At 38.8% G+C, this 21,006-nt stretch overlaps 1 protein-coding gene across 5 annotated transcripts in view; it reads right to left on the reverse strand.

The window, feature by feature from the left end:
• Positions 1–21,006, reverse strand: part of SLC26A7 (solute carrier family 26 member 7) — a 134,124-nt gene that overhangs the window by 61,777 nt on the left and 51,341 nt on the right. For all 5 annotated transcript variants that reach the window (XM_032467735.1, XM_032467734.1, XM_032467737.1 and 2 more), the window contains one exon: positions 9,138–9,302. In XM_032467735.1, coding sequence (XP_032323626.1) covers positions 9,138–9,302 — 165 coding nt within the window. The remainder of the gene's footprint in view (positions 1–9,137; positions 9,303–21,006) is intronic.

Below are 21,006 nucleotides of genomic sequence, written 5' to 3' on the forward strand. Positions count from 1 at the left end.
ACCTCCAGTCTGTGAATCTTAATTCCCAATGTTTGACTTTGAGTCAGTCATCAACCACCCAACCAGGAACAGCTCCAGAAACAACAGTAACACTCATACACGCTCGTGACCATGTATTCAGATTTTGGTCTGGAAATACATCTGGCGTAATCTGTGCGCAGATATTTGCCTAAAACCCGATGACCAGTGCCCTTAGAGGAGACTGACACTGAACAGAGAGGGCAGGGCCATGTGGAGCCAGAGGCACAGCTTGGTGCAGTGCAGCCACACGCCGGGGGATGCCCGGAGCCACCAGAAGCTGGAAGACAAGGAGGAACTCTCCCCTGGAACCTCCAGGGAAGCATGGCCCTGCTGACACCTTGATTTTGGACTTTTGGCCTCCGTAAATGACAGAATAAACTCCTGTGTGATGCCACCACGTTTGTGGTGATGCATTACAGTAGCCACAGGATGCTAACAGTCACCAAGCCAAGTGCTCCTCACTGCTGAGACCATTCGCAGTGGGAGTTTTGGACTCAGTTGTGTCCCCCTAATAATCTTATGTTGAAGCCCTGACCCTCGCTACCTCATAACGTGACTCTATTTGGGGATGGAGCTTATAAGAAGATAATTAAGTTAAAATGAGGCCAGTAGGGTGGGCCGTAATCCAATCTGACTGGTATCTTTATAAAAAGAAGAGATTAGGACACGGAGAGAGACACCAGGGACGCACGTGCACGGAGGAGCTGCTGCGTGAAGCGCCACTCCCACCATCACCCTGATCTTTGACTTCCAGCCTTCAAAACTGTGAGGAAAAAAAAGTTTCTGTTCTTTAAGCCACCCAGTCTACGGCAGTTTGTCGTGGCCAGCCCTAGCAGTACAGAGGACAAAGGGACTCAGAGCTTCAGCCTTTGGGATTCCCTACGTACCCTGGCAAATTCCTTCCTCTTCAAGTTAACCAAGATAGAAGTATTTTAAAACACAAAATGGAACTAAGCAGAAAGCGTTTAGTAACAGTGACTAGATAAGTGGTACCTTTAAGACAGACTGATTCAGCCGCTGTCACAGACAACGGCACGGTGGACAGATGTGGTAAGGATTCAACCACAGTGCTTATGTTTAGAAGACACTTGTCAGAGCTAGAAGGACCTTAGAAATCAACCAGTTGAATGTACCCATTCTACAGATGTAGAGACCAAGGCTCCAAAGATTAGTGACAGACTTTACCCGAGGTGACGTGGCTTGTGAGTTACAGAGTCAGGACTGTGACACAGGTTTTCTGAACCCTAGACCAACACATTCACCAATTTGGCGATCCTCACACATTATTCTTTCAGTCCAACAAACGATTTTCTAAAACTTCTCTGGTGCTTCTTGTTTCCCTTGGAATATGTGGAGGGGAGCTGCCACCCCTTTGAAAGGAGGCTATCAGTGGAGCGTGGAGTCTTTGATTTCGGTTGTTAGTAGTGGGATTCAATAGCCCCTGGCTGCGTCTCAGACAAACAAGCTCTTTCCACCCCCAACCCTGTGCCTATAACATGAGCAGCAGAATCATGTCAGTCCGAGGGAAGCAAGCAAGCCTCCGACTTGATCCTCAAAGGAATTTTTATATTACCCCTACCACAGACCTAAGGCAGACGGGGGTGGAGAAAATGCGAGAGATTGTTTAAACTTCATCACTTTCTAGAAAAGTGGGGGAACTGACATTTCCAGGCCCTAGGCTAGCCATGCAGTGACTCATTTAATTTCCCAGTTAATACAAGGCGAACATTACCACTCTCTCTGTCACACATGCCTTCAGTCACACTGCCTGGTTTCCCTCATTAACACTATCTGAGATTATCTTGCTCACCAATTTGTTTGTCTCCTCTTGTCCTATTTCACATCCCTCCTCAGCATTCCACGAAAACTCCATGGGAACAGGGATGCCATTTCTCAACTGCATCCTCACTGCCTATGAGGTGGTCACGTAACATTTGTTGGGTAAATCCATTATAGTGGTCCTTGAATCAAGGATGCATACTAATCTCCTCCTGTCCACGTACAGGTTATTCTGTTGGATGTTTCTGGATTTGAAGCCTCGCATTAAGTCCAACTCTCCCACTTTGCAGGTGAGAAGACTGAAGTCTGCTGCGGGCCCTGGCTTTTGTCTTTTAAGGTAGCTTTCACATGCTTGGAGCCTTTTAAACATGAGCCACAATTGCTCGGCATACCCTCTCTCTGCCTCAGCTTGCTTTCAACTTGATTATATTTGAATTCTACCTTTAAGCAGATCCAGATTCCTGCTCAGGGACCTCTAAAGCCATCTCTGATAATCCCAATATTGATGTTGGTACAAGTTCTCTCTTCTTAAGGATTTGATGTCTCATATAAAGTTTGCCTACACATCATTATATACTAAACATTTTAGAATGGATATTGTTAAGATCAAGCTCCCCTAATTCCTCTATTTCCCAAAGTAACACACACAATAGAAAATCAAGGCTAATATTAAGCTTAAAGTTCAACCCCAGTCTGTGTTCTCATGAGTACAAACACAACCCCAAAGGAAGAAAAAATTACAGCATTCTACTATTTTCACATCATTATATGCAAATTTCTGATCAACAACTGCTTCTCACACTGGGAATTTATCCCAATAAACTATTGTTCTAAGGGATAAATTAAGTCTCCAACCAAAATGAGATCTAGGGGAAATATGGTATGTTGAATGGGCAGAGACAACATGGCTGCACAGAGCTTGCTTGGACCAAACTCAAACCAAGCATGCCAAGGCTCACGTGGCATCCAGCCATCCCTTGTTTAGAAAACCGAGTTTAATTTGAATTACTTAAGCAACTGGATTTTGTGGTGATGCATTTTTCAGTGAATTGTGGGGGGTGGAGAGCTTAGCCCAAGCTAACTGAGTTACTAAAATATTTGCCCTCTGATTTAGAATTTTAAAGTGACCTTTGTTACAAATTCCCACATAATTGTTCCATATCCAAATTAAACCTGCCCCATTTCCTATCCCCTCTGTCACTGGTTGATTCAAGCTGCGGATGAACATTCCTTTTCTCCCCTCTTCTGTTTATTCTGTCCACTTTTCAAGGTATATCGAACATCCTTACAATTCACAATAGAAATGTCACAATAACTGTGGAGAAAATGCAGGCTTTCATAAACCGCCAAAGTGTGTTGTTGATTCAGAACTCCCAGAGGGCCTGTGTCTTCAGAATAAATTTGTTCTCCACATATAAACCTCATTTGTACATATTTAATTGTGATCTCATTCTCTATAAAAGAAAATGTTTCATTGGCTCTGATTTCCTTGTGACGTTTCTACCCAGTTTTATTAACATTCTTCGTTCCTGCTTTGTAGCCTTCAGGGCTACTCAGACTAGAGAAGTGCTTCGCTTGTATTTCAGGGACGGGGGTGGGAATAAAATTGCTTTTCAGTTCTGAAACTCCTCAATTTTAAAGAAGGAAATAAAAGCTTCCCCAAAAGGTAGTAGAATATATTGCCAAGCTTGCCTTGTGCTCTTGGGTTTAAGGTACAGAACTGTACATAATTATTTAGAAGAGTATTCATTTAAAACCGTGCCTCTGAGAACAGCTTTGCCAAATTCATCACAGGCTGCAGGCCAAGACACTGGCACTGCCTCAGAGAAATCCATGTGTGCTGATGTGAATTAGGAGTTTCTGTAGTTTTACTGTGCCTTTTGGGGAAAACATCGTTTCTAATAAAAAGATAGATCATCATTTCTCAATTTAAAAATCAAATTTTTATAGTAGAAAAGAATTAAACTTTTCCCTCTTATCTGTGTGGGGAACCAACTATCAGTCAAAAATTTTAAATTTGATATAAAATTCTATTTGGGCTTGACCTGCCATCTTCCTCCTCTCCGGCTGCCTTCTCCAGCAGCTTTCAGGCTTCAAAAAGTCTCATAATTAGAACATTTCTCTAGATTTTTGGTTTTATCAATGAGAGAATTCACTTTCTAATGAGTATTAAAATAAATTTCAAAGTTTTTTCTTTAAAAAAAAATCTCAAAAGGGAACCCTCGTACACTGTTGGTGGGAATGCACACAGGTTACCCCCACTATGGAAAACAGTATGGAGGTTTCTCAAAAATCTAAAAATAGAACTACCATATGACCCAGCAATTCCACTCCTGGCTATTTATTTAGAAAAAGAAAAAGAAAATACTAATCTTCTTATGTGACATCATACACACACACACACACACACACACACACACACACACACACACACAATGGAATACTACTCATCCATAAAAAAGAACGAAAACTGGCCATTTGCAACAACATGGATGGACTTGGAGGGCATTATGCTGAGTGAAATAAGACAGACAGAGAAAGACAAATATTGTATGATATCAGTTACATATGGAATCTAAAAACTAAAACAAGTGACTATAACAAAATGGAAACTTTTTAAAAATTTAAGAGCATGGGAATAAAATAATTTAAATGGTAAACCATAGTCCCAAGACAGAAGTGGCTCTTGTAATATTATTGCTTCTACTTATTTTTAAATATATTTCAGAACTGTTTATAATTTATTAATGGGTTTATAACTGCTGGGGGGATTGAGCTGAATAGATGGAAATATTTTAAAATAGAAATAAACTAACAACCATAGCATTTCTTTACTTTGGTGACTAACCCTCGTTAATAACATGTATTTTTTTAAGTTTCATAAATTTTGATGTCATCTTTATTTATAAATTTCAAAAACAGATATAACTTTATTATTTAGATTTGTTTATCTGATTAAGAGCCCTCCAGAGAAGAAAAGCGCTCGTATCTTTTATTTACACAGCACTTTTTAAAGCTCTCTAACTTGTTACATCCAACTATTTGCTACAAGTACAAACATAATCACTTCCATTAAATGGACACCTGCTATGTTCCAGGCATTTCATTTTGGGGATGAATCCTAATAGGTACTATTATCACTAATTTATAGAGGAGGCAACTGAAGGTCAGAGATTCTCGGTCACTTTAGTCGAGGCTACTGCTATGATCTGAACCTGGTTTCTCTGATTCTCAAGTTCTGTTGCCTCTTTCTAGGGGAAAGAAAAGACAGAGCAATTAGTGTCTACCTGATTGCGTGGGTCCTAACAAAATCACCACAGCCGAGAAAAAGCTTTTGCCCAATATATACCTGAAAAATGTGCAATACTTCAAATGCATTATGAAATATCCATCACTTTAAGAGAAAGTTTTACTAGAAGTATAGTACATTTAGAGATAAGACTTGAAGAACAAAGGGAAAAATAAAACATTGTTTGTAAAGGGATTTAGAAAGATTGAATAAAAAGATGAATTAAACGTAACTCTATCCACTTTTTGTTTAGAAATATAGGGCAGGTCATGACAGTGTTCCAGCAACTCCATTTGCATACGCAGACCCCAGAAATGCTGGGAGACTTACGCAGAGGCAGAGGACCAGTGGAAAGCCTTAGTAGGGTTTTACACTTCGGGGAGAACCCCTCACATGAGGAAGCTGGTTAACAGTTTTTAACTAGGAGAGGAAGAGTGACCTAAACACCTGAGCTTCGCTGGAGTTGGTGGCATGTGCTCTGCATTTCAAATGCAGAAAAGTGTCTACCAGTCAAGACCTACAGAGAAAGACAAATATATGACATCACTTATATGTGGAATCTAAAAAATGAGACACACTACTGTATATAAAATAGATAAACAACAAAGTCCTGCTGTCTAGCATGGGGAACTATATTCAATATCTTGGAATAACCTATAATGGAAAAAGAATCTGAAAAAGAATAGCCATATACATGTATATACATACATAACTGAATCACTTTGCTATACACCTGAAACACTGTAAATCAGCTATACTGTTGGACCTATTGGAAGTCTGTTCTATAATCTGAGAGGGCAGAACTGAGCACATAACACTACCCATTTTTGATTCACATTAATTCTTAAAAATGTTCCACTGAAGCAAGAACGGCTTCCAGCCCCGAGTAACCAAAGGGATGGAGATTTTGGCTATTTGAACATGAGAATTAGATTCTCTTAGAACAGAATTGGGCATCCACCAGACAGATGACACTGTAGAAACCGCCATAGTGGCAGATGGAAGGTACCCCAAAATGCAGCGACCTAAGAACAGGATAAAGGCAAAAGTCTGTCTCTTCGCTCAAAGTTGACAGCAAGCATTGCTACTACCAGAATTAATTAATAAGCATTGGACTGGCCAAGCCTGAACTCTTTTAAGAAATCTGTGTTCCATCTGAGACTGTTAGCAGTGGTGAATGGCTTGTTGTACAAGAGATATTTTAGATATGAATTTATGTTTCAAGGAATATCAGTAACATATTCTTTATCCTTCATCAGCCTGAGTAGCTTCCAAAAAGGATATAACCCTTGTGAGAATTTAGAAGCAGGAAAAACCCAAAACTGTGTTAAATCAGGCTCCTCTAGCTTTTTTTCGCCTGATGATCAGGGCCTCCATTTTGTCCTCTGTTCTATACGTCTGTGCCAAGTTCAGCTCTCTTCCCTCACCTCCCACCTAAATGATCCATGGACAAGTTCAGATTTCCATTATCATCATCAGATTATATTTCAGCCTAACTGCACCAAAGCAAATGTCCCAGTGTAACCTAGGCATGATGCGAAAATTATTTCTTAATCCCATGCTCGGATCACAACAATCTTTGACACTGCAGTATCAGTATCAAGTTTGGCAGAGAACCAAAGCGCCATCCCCACCTAGGAGTGCAGCAGTGCAGGGCCCTGCAAAACAGAGGAGTGAAAGCAACTTTTCTTTGTTTTCCATCTGCACAAAGCATAGCAACTTCCAACAACCGAGTAATACACATTCAGTCAGCCATCTAAAAGTATTTCTAAATCTGATTCCACTTCAGTATGGGGACTTACAAAAGCCCTCCGCCCCCAAAAGCCACACAGTGTCTGATCTACAAGGCAAAGAAAAAGTAGCTTGTAGTTCATCTCCCAAGACAACAAAATGAAAAAATAAAAATACACAAAACACTTTGATGCAGCATTTCATGCACACTGCCACCAGAGAAACAAGCTGGAAGGCCAAACGGCACTGCTGTATCAGGCTGCCCAGCTTCTGTGAACACAGCTCTTGAAGGGAGGAACGACTACTTGTGTCGTTGTGAACACTGGCCAGTGGCCAGTCTGTAACCAGCACGCATTTCCTTACGCTGCACATGCACAGACAAGCACGCTCTCCCCAGCCAGGAGGTCACGACAGAATCTCGTACTGATCTGGGTCTCTTGGTGCACCAGGCATCTCCTGAAGTCTTCACTCAGCCAGCCACCCGGTCACTTACAGCTACTTGAGTCACTTTTGTTTGAACTGGAGGTTGAAATTAAGTTACTTCCAAGAGCAGTTTCAGTGTTCTTGTCATAGTTTTAAGCTTTCTTATAATGGATGAATCACTGAGCAAGATATTGCCTAAATAACAAAAATTCAGAACCACCTTCCAACTCTGTTCTGCCCATCACTGTCTTTATTAACTGCCTTACTAACTAAACAGAGAAACACACATTTAAACAGATAAGTGATACCATTGTTCACATATTAAAATGGCACATTTTAAAAATAGTCATAATCAGACTTGGTGATGATGAACTTAAATATTAACTGGTACAACTTTTAAAACTGAAATTTGGCAAAAATGTTATACACTTTTGATCCAAAGTCCCCATAACTAGGAATTTACGTTAATGAAATCATCAGGTAATGCAAATAATAACATGCAAATAAAACAAATCTTCATCGAGTGCATATATATAATGGTGAAACACCACAGACCACCTCAATAACAGGAATTAGATAAATAAGTTACTGAACTTCCATATGTTGAGCTACTGTTCAGCCATTCCTTGATTTAGAGCAAGAAAATTAAGAATGGGAATACTCTCATTATAAAACATTAGTGATATTTAATACACAGCATTACATTGTAGGAGACCAGAATATGCTACTCCAAAATGTGCCTCTTTGGTACAAGAAATACATTAAGCTTATTATTTTGATAAAAAGCAGACACAGAGAAGCTCTGAAAATAGTATATTACCCTTTAGTAAGGGAAATTTACATTTATAAAGGAAGACTCTATTTGCAAGGGTGTCTTCCTCTCAGTACCAGAAAGAGAAAGATGACTCTAAATCACAAGAGATTTACACAAAATCCCAAAATCTAAAATCATCTAAAAATTACCGTTGGAGAAGGAACCAACCTAAATCTGTGTAATAAATCTTACCTACATTTACTGTAATTTTCATGGTCACCTTCTCATAACTTGCCTCCCCACACTCCTATTCCTTTGTTTTAACTGAAAATAGTATTTACGTCCAAATTCTTGCCACACCTTTTGACTTACTAATCCCTGAATTTCTCCCATGTGTATACAAAATATATATGCTAATAAACTTGTTTCTTTTTCTTTGTTAATCTGTCTTTTGTTACAGGAGCCTCAAGGGTAGAAGGAAAATATTCTTTTCCTCCTCTACAACATAAAATTTTAAAAAATGAAGTGTGGTTGCCCTCAATTTCATTAACAAGACATTGATTTTCTTATAAGACATGAGTCCCTGAGCAGTCACAGATTTTAGGTCAGCTTCAAAAAGAGACCAAGAACAATGAAGAATTATTAGGATAATATGTTGAAACTGGACACACGTTTTTCTCTCTCAGGTTCAAGTGACTTTTAATAACTGTCTGCTATTGGGAAGCTAGCCCCCAATTTTTACTAGACCTCTGATTTGATCCATACAGAGTTCATAAAACTGGAAGCACGTGGTAGAGTCTACTGTTGCTAAACTGGGCCACAATTCTGGTAGAAGGCTTCCATTAGAAGTTAGCAACATATCTGGTCACACAAAAAAATTCAAGTTATATTTTTTCTAACCATGTATTCAAATTACACCATACTTTACTGTTTCTTATAAAGGACTGCTCCCCAAATTAGTAGGTTTGACTCATTAAACTAGCTTCACACCCTCAATCACATTCAAATATCCTAAAATATTTTATTTAAGCCTAAGTTGTCTTAATATAGAAAAATTTTAGTATTGTAATTAACCAAATTGTACTTTGTGAAACACAGACACGCCCAAAATATACTAACAAAGACAGGTGTAAAACTCACGTAAAAGAATCCAAGTGGTCCAGATATATACGGAATTTTCATTCCCAAGAGATATTTGACTTGCGAAGTCACGACGTGGGTGGCAGCCCCCGTTGTCATCGCACTGATCACAGGCTCGGTAAGCAGGAACGTGGCGCTGCCCAGGTGTAGCACAAACATGGCCACCTAAGGGGACAAAGGAAGATGAACCTTCCCAAGCTTCCTAGGGGGGTTCATACCCGACACATTTTCATTTTCAACACACAGACATAGGGAACTGACGTGAAATGTGTGTCTTAAATTTTACATATTCAATAGCTTGAGATTTCTTGAGAACATTGCTAGGTTCCAACACTTTCCAAACGTTTTTCGGTACAATTATAAGTGCTTCAGTTAAAGTTAACACAGTTTCTTTTCTGAATGCTGACTTTCCTTTTTTCTCTTTTCCTAATCATGTATGTTACAAATAAGAAAATATGTTCAAATCGGCTAATACATGAGGCTCTGTGGAGAAAAATCAAATTTGCATTATCATATCTATAATTTTTTTAAAAACCCAAAGGACACGATTCACTACTTTACACCCAGTAGGCTTAAAACCTCAAAAGCACTGAGGAGAAAAAGGCATTTCTTGAGTTTCTCCCAGGTTCTGAGAAGTGGAAACATACTGTTTTGACTATATACGCTGCCAATTAGCTGTAAAGGGCCCATATGATTAAGACATCGAGACTTATGTGTTTACAGAAAAAGATGACAGCAGAAATGAAATCTCTTTTCTTACTGCTAACACTGCAATGATTGGTGCAAAGAGATAACTTTTAGGAGATGCCCTAGTCTTCGACTGAGTACAGCCACATCAATTCAGTAACAGAAATTTACTGTTTTGAAAGCAACATTAAATTACAGTCATGAGTATCCACACTGGAAAAGGAACACAAAGCGGGCCAAGGCTGATATATCCTCTCAATGTGTTAATTATAATATTTAGGTAATATCTTAAAATTCTTGTTGGAAAATAAGATTAATCATTAAAGAAATCGAAGGAAAGAATAGCAGGGAAGTTTCCTTCTATCAAGAGGCCACAGCGATGAAAATGAGAAACGTAAAGTGCTGTCTAAGCACCACCGGAGCCTATGTTGCAAATATACCATTTCCATCATATTGCACTGCCCTTTGGCCAAAAGCAATAATACTCTACACTGTGCATTAGGGGAGAGATTCCTGGGCTTAAATCTGAAAACTCAAGTTCTGATCCTGGCTCCATCACATCCTAGCTTTGTGACTACAGAAAACCTATTGAAATTTTCCAAGCCTCACTGTCTGTAAGTAATTTGAATGATGTCTGCCCTATTGATTTTGCAGCATTGTTGTAAAGTGAATGTGAAATGAGCTATGGAACCTATAAAATGTGCAATACACGTATGTACCAGGAATGTTATAAACCGTCATGTATATTTACCCAACATGGAAAACCAGCCATCAGGTTTGAAAATGTAGAAAAGGCCACACCATATTTTCCAACTCTGGAGAGCATGAAAGAATTTATCAGTGTAGAAAGAAATGTATTTGAATTGATTGCAGCTTAGCAATCCCCTTTTATTCAGCATATAATAAAGAAGACAATATAGATTGCCAACACAGAAATCAGGCGATCTGTTTCTGCCAACATAAGAAGCCAAAGCAGCAGCTTCTACAACTAACATTATTTTCAAAAACTATATGTCATTTTGTCAAATAGAAATGTCCCAGGGACTTGGGGCCAAGATGGTGGAGGAGAAGGATGCTTGTAGCTCACTCTTTCCCACAAATACACCAAAGCTCACATCCACAGACCCACCCAGCCAACCAGAGCACCTGCGGAACTCCAACAGAACACTGTCCTCTTCAAAAGACAAAGACATCATGAATCTGGTAGGAGAAAAGGAAAAAAGAAAGAAGAAAAAGCAAAACAATGCAGGACTGGTCCTGCGGGGAGGGAGAGGCAAAGGAGGAATAGCGCTTGTTTGCTGGGTCTCCCCCCCTCCAACGGAGAGGCCAGCGGGACAAAGAGGGCGCCTCCAAGGCTCAGATCTGTATGGAGCGGCACTTGACCAACAGAACTAAGTTAAACAGGCACAAAGGGTTCCTGAAACACCCAGCCCAAGGCACAAGCTGGCACCTGGGGGATGGGACAGGCTGCCCGAGCCAGGCAGAGGACTGGGGCATCTGCACTGAGGCAGCCCTGGGGGACTGCAGGGTGCTGCATGCCGTGGCTGGGAGGGGACACAGAGCAGAACAACCTGGGCCCCCATAAGTTACAAAAAATAAAAAAGCAAAGCAACACTGCTTGTGTGCCCTGAGGGGAGGGGCGCTGTAGCCTTTGTCTCCTCAGACCTGGGGCGCCATTACCAAGAGAAATAAAAATGTCTCCTCAGACCCAGGGTGCTTATCTGGAGAAGAGAGGCGAGGCGCAGCCATAGCTGTCATATCCTCCTGTGCACAGTGCCTGGGTGGGGGGTGGGGCCGAGATCTGAATCTGCACCCGAGGGCTCCCCAACCTCCTAGGCAGGACTGAGACTTGTTTACAGCCAGAGGCAAATAGGATCTTTCTGCCCTGGTACCTAAGAGAACTCGCGCCACCAAAACAAACAAGGAGCTGAGGTTTGGCACTGAGCAGGGGTGGTGTGGTCCTACGCTCTTCGCCAAGCCCACCTAAGGAGCACCGATCTGAGCTGGAGCAGGCAGCTGCATAGAGCAGCAGAGTGACCTGCACTGGGAGAGAGCAGGTGGCCACCTGCCTTCCTGACAGAAGTGCAACAACTGACCGAGGTGCTGGGAGGGGGCATGATCCGCCCACCTGCCTACCTCACCCAAGCACAGCATCTGACTGTGGCATCAGGAGGGGGAGTGACCCGCCCACCCACCATGAAGGAGAGCAGCACCTGACCCAGTGTTGGAAGGGAGTGTGATCTGTTTGCTGACAGGCACTGGGAGCAGCACAGATGAGGGCGCCAATGGAGGGCCTCTGGAAGCAGCAAGCTGAGTTCACAAAACGAGTCGAAGACAGAAAGACCTCTCGATAAAATCATTAAGAGCACAGTCTCCAGGAGAACACATCCTTTTTTTTTTTTTTAATCTTTTTTTATCTGTTCTATTTTCTATTACCTTTTTAATCTTTACTTTTTAAACAATTGTATATGTCTACAGTTTTAATCCCTTTTAAATTTTTCTTTAAAATACTTTTATTATTATTATTTTTAAAAATCCACCTCATTTCATTTTTATTTCTCTTGTTTTTGATCTCCTATTATTGGCTATACACTGGTTTCAAATACTGTTTTTTGATCTTTTCTCCTTTATAAAAGTTTTTAAAAGACATCTCAACTCAATTGCTATTCTGCTTCAACTTGCTCTTCTACTATTGATCACACACTGTTTTCAAAGCTTTTTTCTCCTCCCTTCCTTTAAAATTCTCTCTTTTTTTAAAGTTTTATTCCTGTATAGGCTTTAGATAGATAAATAAATAAACTCCTTAAGGACCACAATAAATAACTGATATTCCATAAGCCACAGTGCCAGAGAGATATGAGCAATATGAAGAAGTAAAGGAACCACTCCCAATTAAAAGATCAAGAGAAATCCCCTGAAAGAACAATCAATGAAATACACATTGATGGCCTACTAGATCAAGATTTCAAAAACAGAGTGACCAAAGTACTGAAAGAACTAAAAGAGATAGTGTTTAGAGATATAAAATATATCAAAAATAAAATTGAAGCTATAAAGAAGAGCCAAGTAGAATTGGTAAACTCATTGGCTGAGATGAGAGCTGATCTAAAGGCTGTACAAAGCAGACTAGATAAAACAGAAGAACGAATAAGTGACCTAGAAACAGGACAACAGGAAGCATCCAATCAGAACAGCTGAGAGAAAAACAAATAAAAGATAATGAAAACAATACAAGGGACCTATGGGATAATATAAAGTGTGCCAATTCTACATATAATAGGGGTTCGAGAAGGGGAAGAAAGAGCAAAGGGGAATGAAAAGGTATTTGAAGAAATCATGACTGAAACGTCCCAAACCTAAAGAAGGAATCAGATATCCAAGTACAGGAGGCTCAGAGGGTCCCAAACAGGAAAAACCCAAACAGAACCACACCAAGACATATCATAATCGAGATGGCCAGAGTCAAGGATAAAGAAATGATCCTGAAGGCAGCAAGAGAAAAACAAAGAGTGAGGTACAAGGGAACCCCCATAAGGATCTCAGCTGATTTCTCTACACAAACACTACAGGGCAGAAGGGATGGCAAGATATATTCAAAGTCCTGAATGGAAAAAAGATGCAGCCTAAGATACTTTATCCAGCAAGGTTATCTTTTAGAATAAAAGGAGAGATAAAGAATTTCACACACAAGAAAAACTAGAAGAGATTCACACTAAATCCATGCTGAAAGAAATATTGACAGGTCTAGTCTAAACAGAAAAGAAGCAGGATGCTACAAAAATGAGAAACGCATAACTGGAAAGGTGATAACTATCATGAATTCCAAATAGAATAAACACAAAACTGTAAAAGAAGACATCTAAATCATTAAGAGTGGGAGATGGAAGCAAGGAAATATAGTCTTTTTTTTTTTTTTTCCTTTTTAAAATTTTTTGTTCTCAGTAGGATAGGTTTGAGCTTATATTACTATCTGTTTAATACAAACAGTTATAATAATGGGCTAATAGACTTACAAAAAAGGGTAACCACAAGCCAGAAACTTACAAGTGAGTCACAAAAACTAAATAAAATCCAAGATAATACAAAGGAAAATTACCAAACCACAAAATAAAGAAGAAAGGAACAAAGAGTAAATACCAAATCAACTGCAAAAATAAGTTCACAATGGCAATAGACACACATCTATCATTAATTACTGTAAATGTTAATGGACTAAATGCTCCAGTCAAAAGACACAGAGTGGCAGACTGGATAATAAAGCAGGAACCTTCAAATGCTGCATACAAGAGACCCACTTTAGGCAGAAGGACACATATAGATTGAGAGTGAAAGGATGGAAAAGGATATTCCATGCAAATGGAAATGCCAAGAAAGCAGGTGTAGCAGTACTGATTTCAGACAAAATAGACTTTAAAACAAAGGCCATAAAGAAAGATAAAGAAGGACATTTTATAATGATTAAAGGAGTGATATAAGATGAGGATATTATACTCGTTAATATATATGCACCCAATATAGGAGCACCTCAGTACATAAAGCAATTACTAACAGAGATAAAGGGGGAAATTGATGGGAATACAATCATTGTCAGAGATTTTAACATCACATTAACATCACTTTCAGACAGAAAATAAATAAGGCAACAGAGAAATTAAATGATACAATAGAAAAATTAGATTTCGTGGATATTTTTAGAGCTTTACACCCCAAAAAAAATAAGATATACATTCTTTTCAAATGCACATGGAACATTTTCTAGGATTGATCACATACTTGGGCATAAAAGAAGCTGCAACAATTTTAAGAAGATAGAAATTATCTCAAGCATCTTTACTGACCACAGTGTCATGAAACAAGAAATCAACTACAGAGAAACAAATAAGGAAAAAAGGAAAGCATGGAGATTAACCAAATGCTATTTAAAAACCAATGGGTCAATGGTGAAATCAAAGTTGAAATTAAAAAATACCTTGAGACAAATGAAAGTGAAAGCACAACTACACAAAACTTATGGGACACATAAAATGCAGTGCTAAGAGGGAAGTTTATAGAAATGCAGGCCTTCCTCAAAAAAGAAGAACAATCTCAAATAAACAATCTAACCCACCAGCTAAAAGAATTAGAAAAAGTGAGGAAAAAACCCAAAAGTCAGCAGAAGGAAGGAAATAATAAAGATCAGGGAGGAAATAAATAAAATAGAGATTAAAAAAACAATAGAAAAAGTCAATCAAACCAAAAACTGTTTTTTTGAAAGAGTAAATAAAATCGACAAACCTCTGGCCAAACTCACAAAGAAGAAAAAAAAAAAAGAGAGAGCACAAATAAGCAAAATAAGAAAGGAAAATGGAGTAATTACAACAAATAACATGGAAATACAGAATATCATATGAGAATATTATGAAAAACTATAGGGAACCAAAATGGATAACCTAGAGGAGATGGACAAGTTTCTGGAAACATAAGGGACTGTCCACTAAGACTGAATCAAGAGAAACTGACCACTTGAACAAACCGATCACTAGAAATGAAATCGAGTTAGCAATAAAAACCTCCCTGCAAATAAAAGTCCAGGACCGGATGGCTTCACCGGGGGAATTCCACCAAACGTACAAAGAAGAACTCATACCAGTCCTTTTCAAACTCTTCCAGACGATTGAAAAGGAGGGAATACTCCCAAACTCATTCTATGAAGCCACCATCACCCTGATACCAAAACCAGGCAAAGACACTACAAAAAAAGAGAATTATAGGCCAATATCTCTGATGAACATAGACGCCAAAATCCTCACCAAAATTTTAGCAAATAGAATCCAACAACACATAAAAAAGATTATACATCATGACCAAGTGGGGTTCATCCCAGGGACACAATGGTGGTTCAACATATGCAAATCAATCAGTGTAATACATCACACCAACAAGAGAAAGGACAAAAACCACATGATCATCTCAATAGATGCAGAAAAAGCATTTGATAAAATTCACACCCATTTATGATAAAAACTCTCACCAAAGTGGGTATAGAGGGATCATATCGCAATATAATAAAAGCTATATATGACAAACCTACAGCCAGCATAGTACTCAACGGTGAAAAACTCAAAAGCTTCCCACTAAAATCTGGGACAAGACAAGGATGCCCACTATCACCACTCCTATTCAACATAGTCCTGGAAGTCCTAGCCACAGCAGTCAGGCAAGAGAAAGAAATAAAAGGGATCCAAATTGGAAAAGAAGAGGTAAAAGTGTCATTATATGCTGACGACATGTTACTATATATAGAAAACCCTAAAAGATCCACACAAAAACTACTAGAGCTGATCGAAGAATTCAGCAAGGTAGCAGGGTACAAGATTAATGTTCAAAAATCAGTTGCATTTCTTTACACTAATGATGAATCAACAGAAAAAGAAAGTAAAGAAACAATCCCCTTTAAAATAGCACCCAAAGTAATACAATACCTAGGAATAAATCTAACTAAGGAGATGAAAGACTTATACACAGAAAACTATAAAACACTGATTAAGGAAGTTAAAGAAGACTTTAAAAAATGGAAAGATATTCCAAGCTCCTGGATTGGAAGAATCAATGTTCTTAAAATGGTCACACTGCCCAAGGCAATCTACAGATTTAACGCAATCCCTATCAAATTACCCAGGATATATTTCACAAAACTAGAACAAATCATAATAAAATTTATATGGAACCACAAAAGACCGAGAATTGCCAAAGCATTACTGAAGAAAAAGAAAGAGGTTGGAGGAATAACTCTCCCAGACTTCAGGCAATACTATAGAGCTACAGTAATCAAGACAGCATGGTATTGGTACCAAAACAGACATATAGACCAATGGAACAAAATAGAGAGCCCAGAAATGAACCCACAAACTTTTGGTCAACTCATCTTTGACAAAGGAGGCAAGAATATACAATAGAATAAAGACAGTCTCTTCAGAAAATGGTGTTAGGAAAACTGGACAGCAGCATGTAAATCAATGAAGCTAGAACACTTCCTTATACCACACATAAAGATAAACTCAAAATGGATCAAAGACTTAAATGTAAGACAAGATACAATAAACCTCCTAGAAGAAAATATAGGCAAAATATTATCTCACATACATCTCAAAAATGTTCTCCTAGGGCAGTCTACCCAAGCAATAGGAATAAAAGCAAGAATAAACAAATGGGACCTAATTAAACTTGCAAGCTTCTGCACAGCAAAGGAAATCATAAGTAAAACAAAAAGACAACCTACAGAATGGGAGAAAATTTTTGCAAAGGAAATAGACAAAGACTTGATCTCCAAAATATATAAGCAGCTCATATGACTTAATAAGAAAAAAATAAACAACCCAATCCAAAAATGGGCAGAAAACCTAAACAAGCAATTCTCCAAGGAAGAAATACAAATGATCAATAGGCATGTGAAAAAATGCTCAATATCACTAATTATCAGAGAAATGCAAATCAAAACTACAATGAGATATCACCTGACACCAGTCAGAATGGCCACAAATGACAAATGCTGGAGAGGCTGTGGAGAAAGGGGAACCCTCCTACGCTGCTGGTGGGAATGCAGTTTGATGCAGCCATTGTGGAAAACAGTATGGAGATTCCTCAAAAGACTAGGAATAGACTTACCATATGACCCAGGAATCCCGCTCCTGGGCATATATCCAGAAGGAACCCTACTTCAAAATGACACCTGCACCCCAATGTTCGTAACTGCACTATTTACAATAGTCAAGACATGGAAATAGCCTAAATGTCCATTGACAGATGACTGGATAAGAAGATGTCATACATTTATATAACAGAATGCTATTCAGCCATAAAAACCAACAACATAACACCATTTGCAGCAACATGGATGTCCCTGGTGAATGTCATTCTAAATGAAGTAAGCCAGAAAGAAAGAAAAATGGCATATGAGATCGCTCATATGTGGAATCTAAAACAAATACATACATACATACATACATACATACATACATACATACATACATACATACAAAACAGAAACAGACTCACAAACATAGAATACAAACTTGTGGTTGCCAAGAGGGAGATGGGTGGGAAGGGACAGACTGGGAGTTCAAAATTTGTAGATACTGACAGGCATATGCAGAATAGATACACAAGATTATACTGTATAGCACAGGGAAATATATACAAGATCTTGTGGTAGCTCACAGTGAAAAACAATGTGACAAGGAATATACATATGTTCTTGTATAACTGAAAAATTGTGCTGTACACTGGAATTTGACACAACATTGTGAAATGACTATAACTCAATTAAAAAAAAAAAAAAAAAGGTTAAAAAAAAAAGGAAATGTCCTGAGGGAAGTATCCACTCAATCAATGGTCTAGGTACAAGTGGAACATACTGATCTTGGCAACGTTTGAGTCATAGTCTGCTGATTTTCATCCTGAAAACACAATTAGTTAAGAAAAACACTGAACCAGTTTTTCCCAAGCATCTCTCTACTAGTAGTTCCAACTTATGACATTAACTCTTACAAGCCATGAGGATGAAATTAGCATATCATTGGGGTAAGATGAACCCCACAGAGTTGGATTTTCATTTCAGCTAAACAGAGCATACAAGCAATCCAGATCTTTGAAATTGTGGAACCTGTTTGCATATATGGAATTTTATGCATAAATGGAATGTTGGTAAGTTCTTATTTATATGCCAAGAAAACGTATCTTCATTTATTTTGAGAAGCGAACTTCTTTGGGAGGCCTTGTATAGATTATCACCATTTTAACTTCTGATATTTTTGTTCCCTAAATTCCAGCACCTACTTAGAAAGATTAATGATTTCCTATGCCTGAGAAACAAAGGTCATCTAATCTTGAAGTAATTCACCAACCACTTCCAGCTAACCACCACCTTCTAGCAGCCACTTCTTTGTCATTTCTACAGCCTGAATGTCACACATGGAAGGGTACAGGGAAAGTACAAGATGTAAAGAGACTTCAGCCATTTCAAATGTTGAAAACATGTGTACCTACTTTACAACACAAGCCAGAGAAGACTCAAGGTATATTTGTAATATTCTATTTCTACACGTTTTTATACTTTAAAAAAAAATCTTCCCAGCAAGGAATAAATCCCTAAAATGGAGAATGTTTGACTCTGAAAGGTTAACAAGCGCCTTAAGACCTCACTTCTGATACAAACTATTGGGTGTGTGAAGGATGACTGCAAACATGTGAGATTTAACTAGTAAAGAGAAATTGCTTTCTTCTGGATGACAACACTCTCCATAACCCAAGACAATGGCAGACATTTTAAGAAGGAAAAAAAAGGAAGAGGAGGAGAAGGAGGGAAAAGATGAGGAGGAGATAGAAGGAGAATGAGAAACTTAAGAGCTCCCCTTTCTCCATCACCCAAATTCCAACAGTTTATTCACATTAGAATTAGGGATTTTGCAAACAGAGGCCGAGATGCAGCTTGAAGGCAGCAAGCACCTGAGCGACCAGGCTTCGTAAGAGGTGTTCACAGGTGGAGCTGTGGTTTCTAAGATTATCCTGGGACTTAAGTGTGTAAAATGAGGCTCCTAGAAAATTTTGCTTGGAGGCCTAGTATTTAAATTTGATACCAATGTTAAAGAAAATGTTAAGCTAATGAATTAATAAACAACCACCTCAGCTCCTTTTACTAATAAAGTGGATACTGAGAACTCTAATCTGGCTAGCCTCCTCCTAAAATTCTCCCATGCAACATGTTATGAAAAAATAAATTTCATACACTATCTTTCAGCTGTTTGTAGTAATGCTGATGTTCTGGGTTAATGCTGAAAACCTCTGACACGTATTATCCAAGTTCACTAGCGTGATACGAGTTAGTAATGTTTTTATAAACACCATGTGTTCTATATAAATTGAATGTGTCTCAGATTTCAGGCCTTTTTTTTTTTTTTTTTTTTTTTTTGCAAGGGGCCTTCAAACAAAGAAAAGGGTGCATAGCAAACAACTCTACTACCCACGCGGGTGGAATACTGCACACATTTCAGGTCTTGTCAGTCTGTCTGCAACCTGGCTCTTACGTTATACCAAATCACTTATTTGTTTGTTTGATGAATATTTATTAAATACCCACTGGGGGCAAGGCGCAACATGGTTGCAGAATACAGAGAAAAGGATAAGAGTTCATACTTTAAAAGACTGTAAAAGAGAGGTGAGATGTTGACGTTGAAAGCAGGGACTGCCAACCAGGAGCATAAAGAACCGTCATGTAGGTGTGACAAGGAAGGTAAAGTCTGAGAAGCTGTTTGAGTGGGAGTTAAAACCCTAAAAGGCCTCTGATCTCTGCTGAGTGTGGTGTGCAGGTTTGGGGAGGAGGGCTACATCGCTCGTGATAATAGGAGAACAGCTGAGCCCTGCATAAGGATATGGCAGGAAAAGCCTCCGTGTGACCAGAGAACTTGAGAGGGGAAAAAATGTCAGATGGATGCCTATGAAGTTGTATGCTATGGAATTCAGAACATAAAGCCCTCCTCCATACTCTTCAGTAATAAAAAGGAAAGGCCTATCTAGCCATGTAAAGACATGGATGCATCTTAAGTGAATGTTGCAAGAGAATGAAGACAGTCTGGAGAAGCTACATGATGCATGATTCCTTTTATATGACATTTTAGAAAAAGCGAAACTATAGAGACAGTAAGCAGACCAGCAGCTGCCAGGGACTTGGGGGAGGGAGGGTATATAATAGGTGACACATAGGGAATTTTTTAGGATGGTGAAACTATTCTGTTTGATGCTGTAATGATGGATACATGACACTAAGCTTTTGTCAAAACCCATAGATATTTACAGGACAGGAGCAAACCTTAATGTGTGCAAATTTTTTAAAATCATCTAGACGTTAGGAGTTCCCAGGATGGAATGCTGAATGTGACCAAGAAGCTAACTGACAACCACTGTTGCATTTAGTATCTCTATATGTTTTGCTTTTACCGGAGTGTCATTTAAATGGAATCATATATAGATTTTTCACACATAAATGTATGAAAAACACCTCACTGAAAGGAATGCAAAAAAAAACCAAAAAGTGCTCATATGAATAACTTTGGAAATGAGTAAAGTACGTAAAACCAAAGGCAAAAAAGAAACACGGAACTGGAGTTGATAAAGTTATTTCCCATGGGAGTAGAGGTTAACAATTCTG

Source organism: Camelus ferus, chromosome 25 (genome assembly GCF_009834535.1).
Source record: "Camelus ferus isolate YT-003-E chromosome 25, BCGSAC_Cfer_1.0, whole genome shotgun sequence".
Lineage (NCBI taxonomy): Eukaryota > Metazoa > Chordata > Mammalia > Artiodactyla > Camelidae > Camelus > Camelus ferus.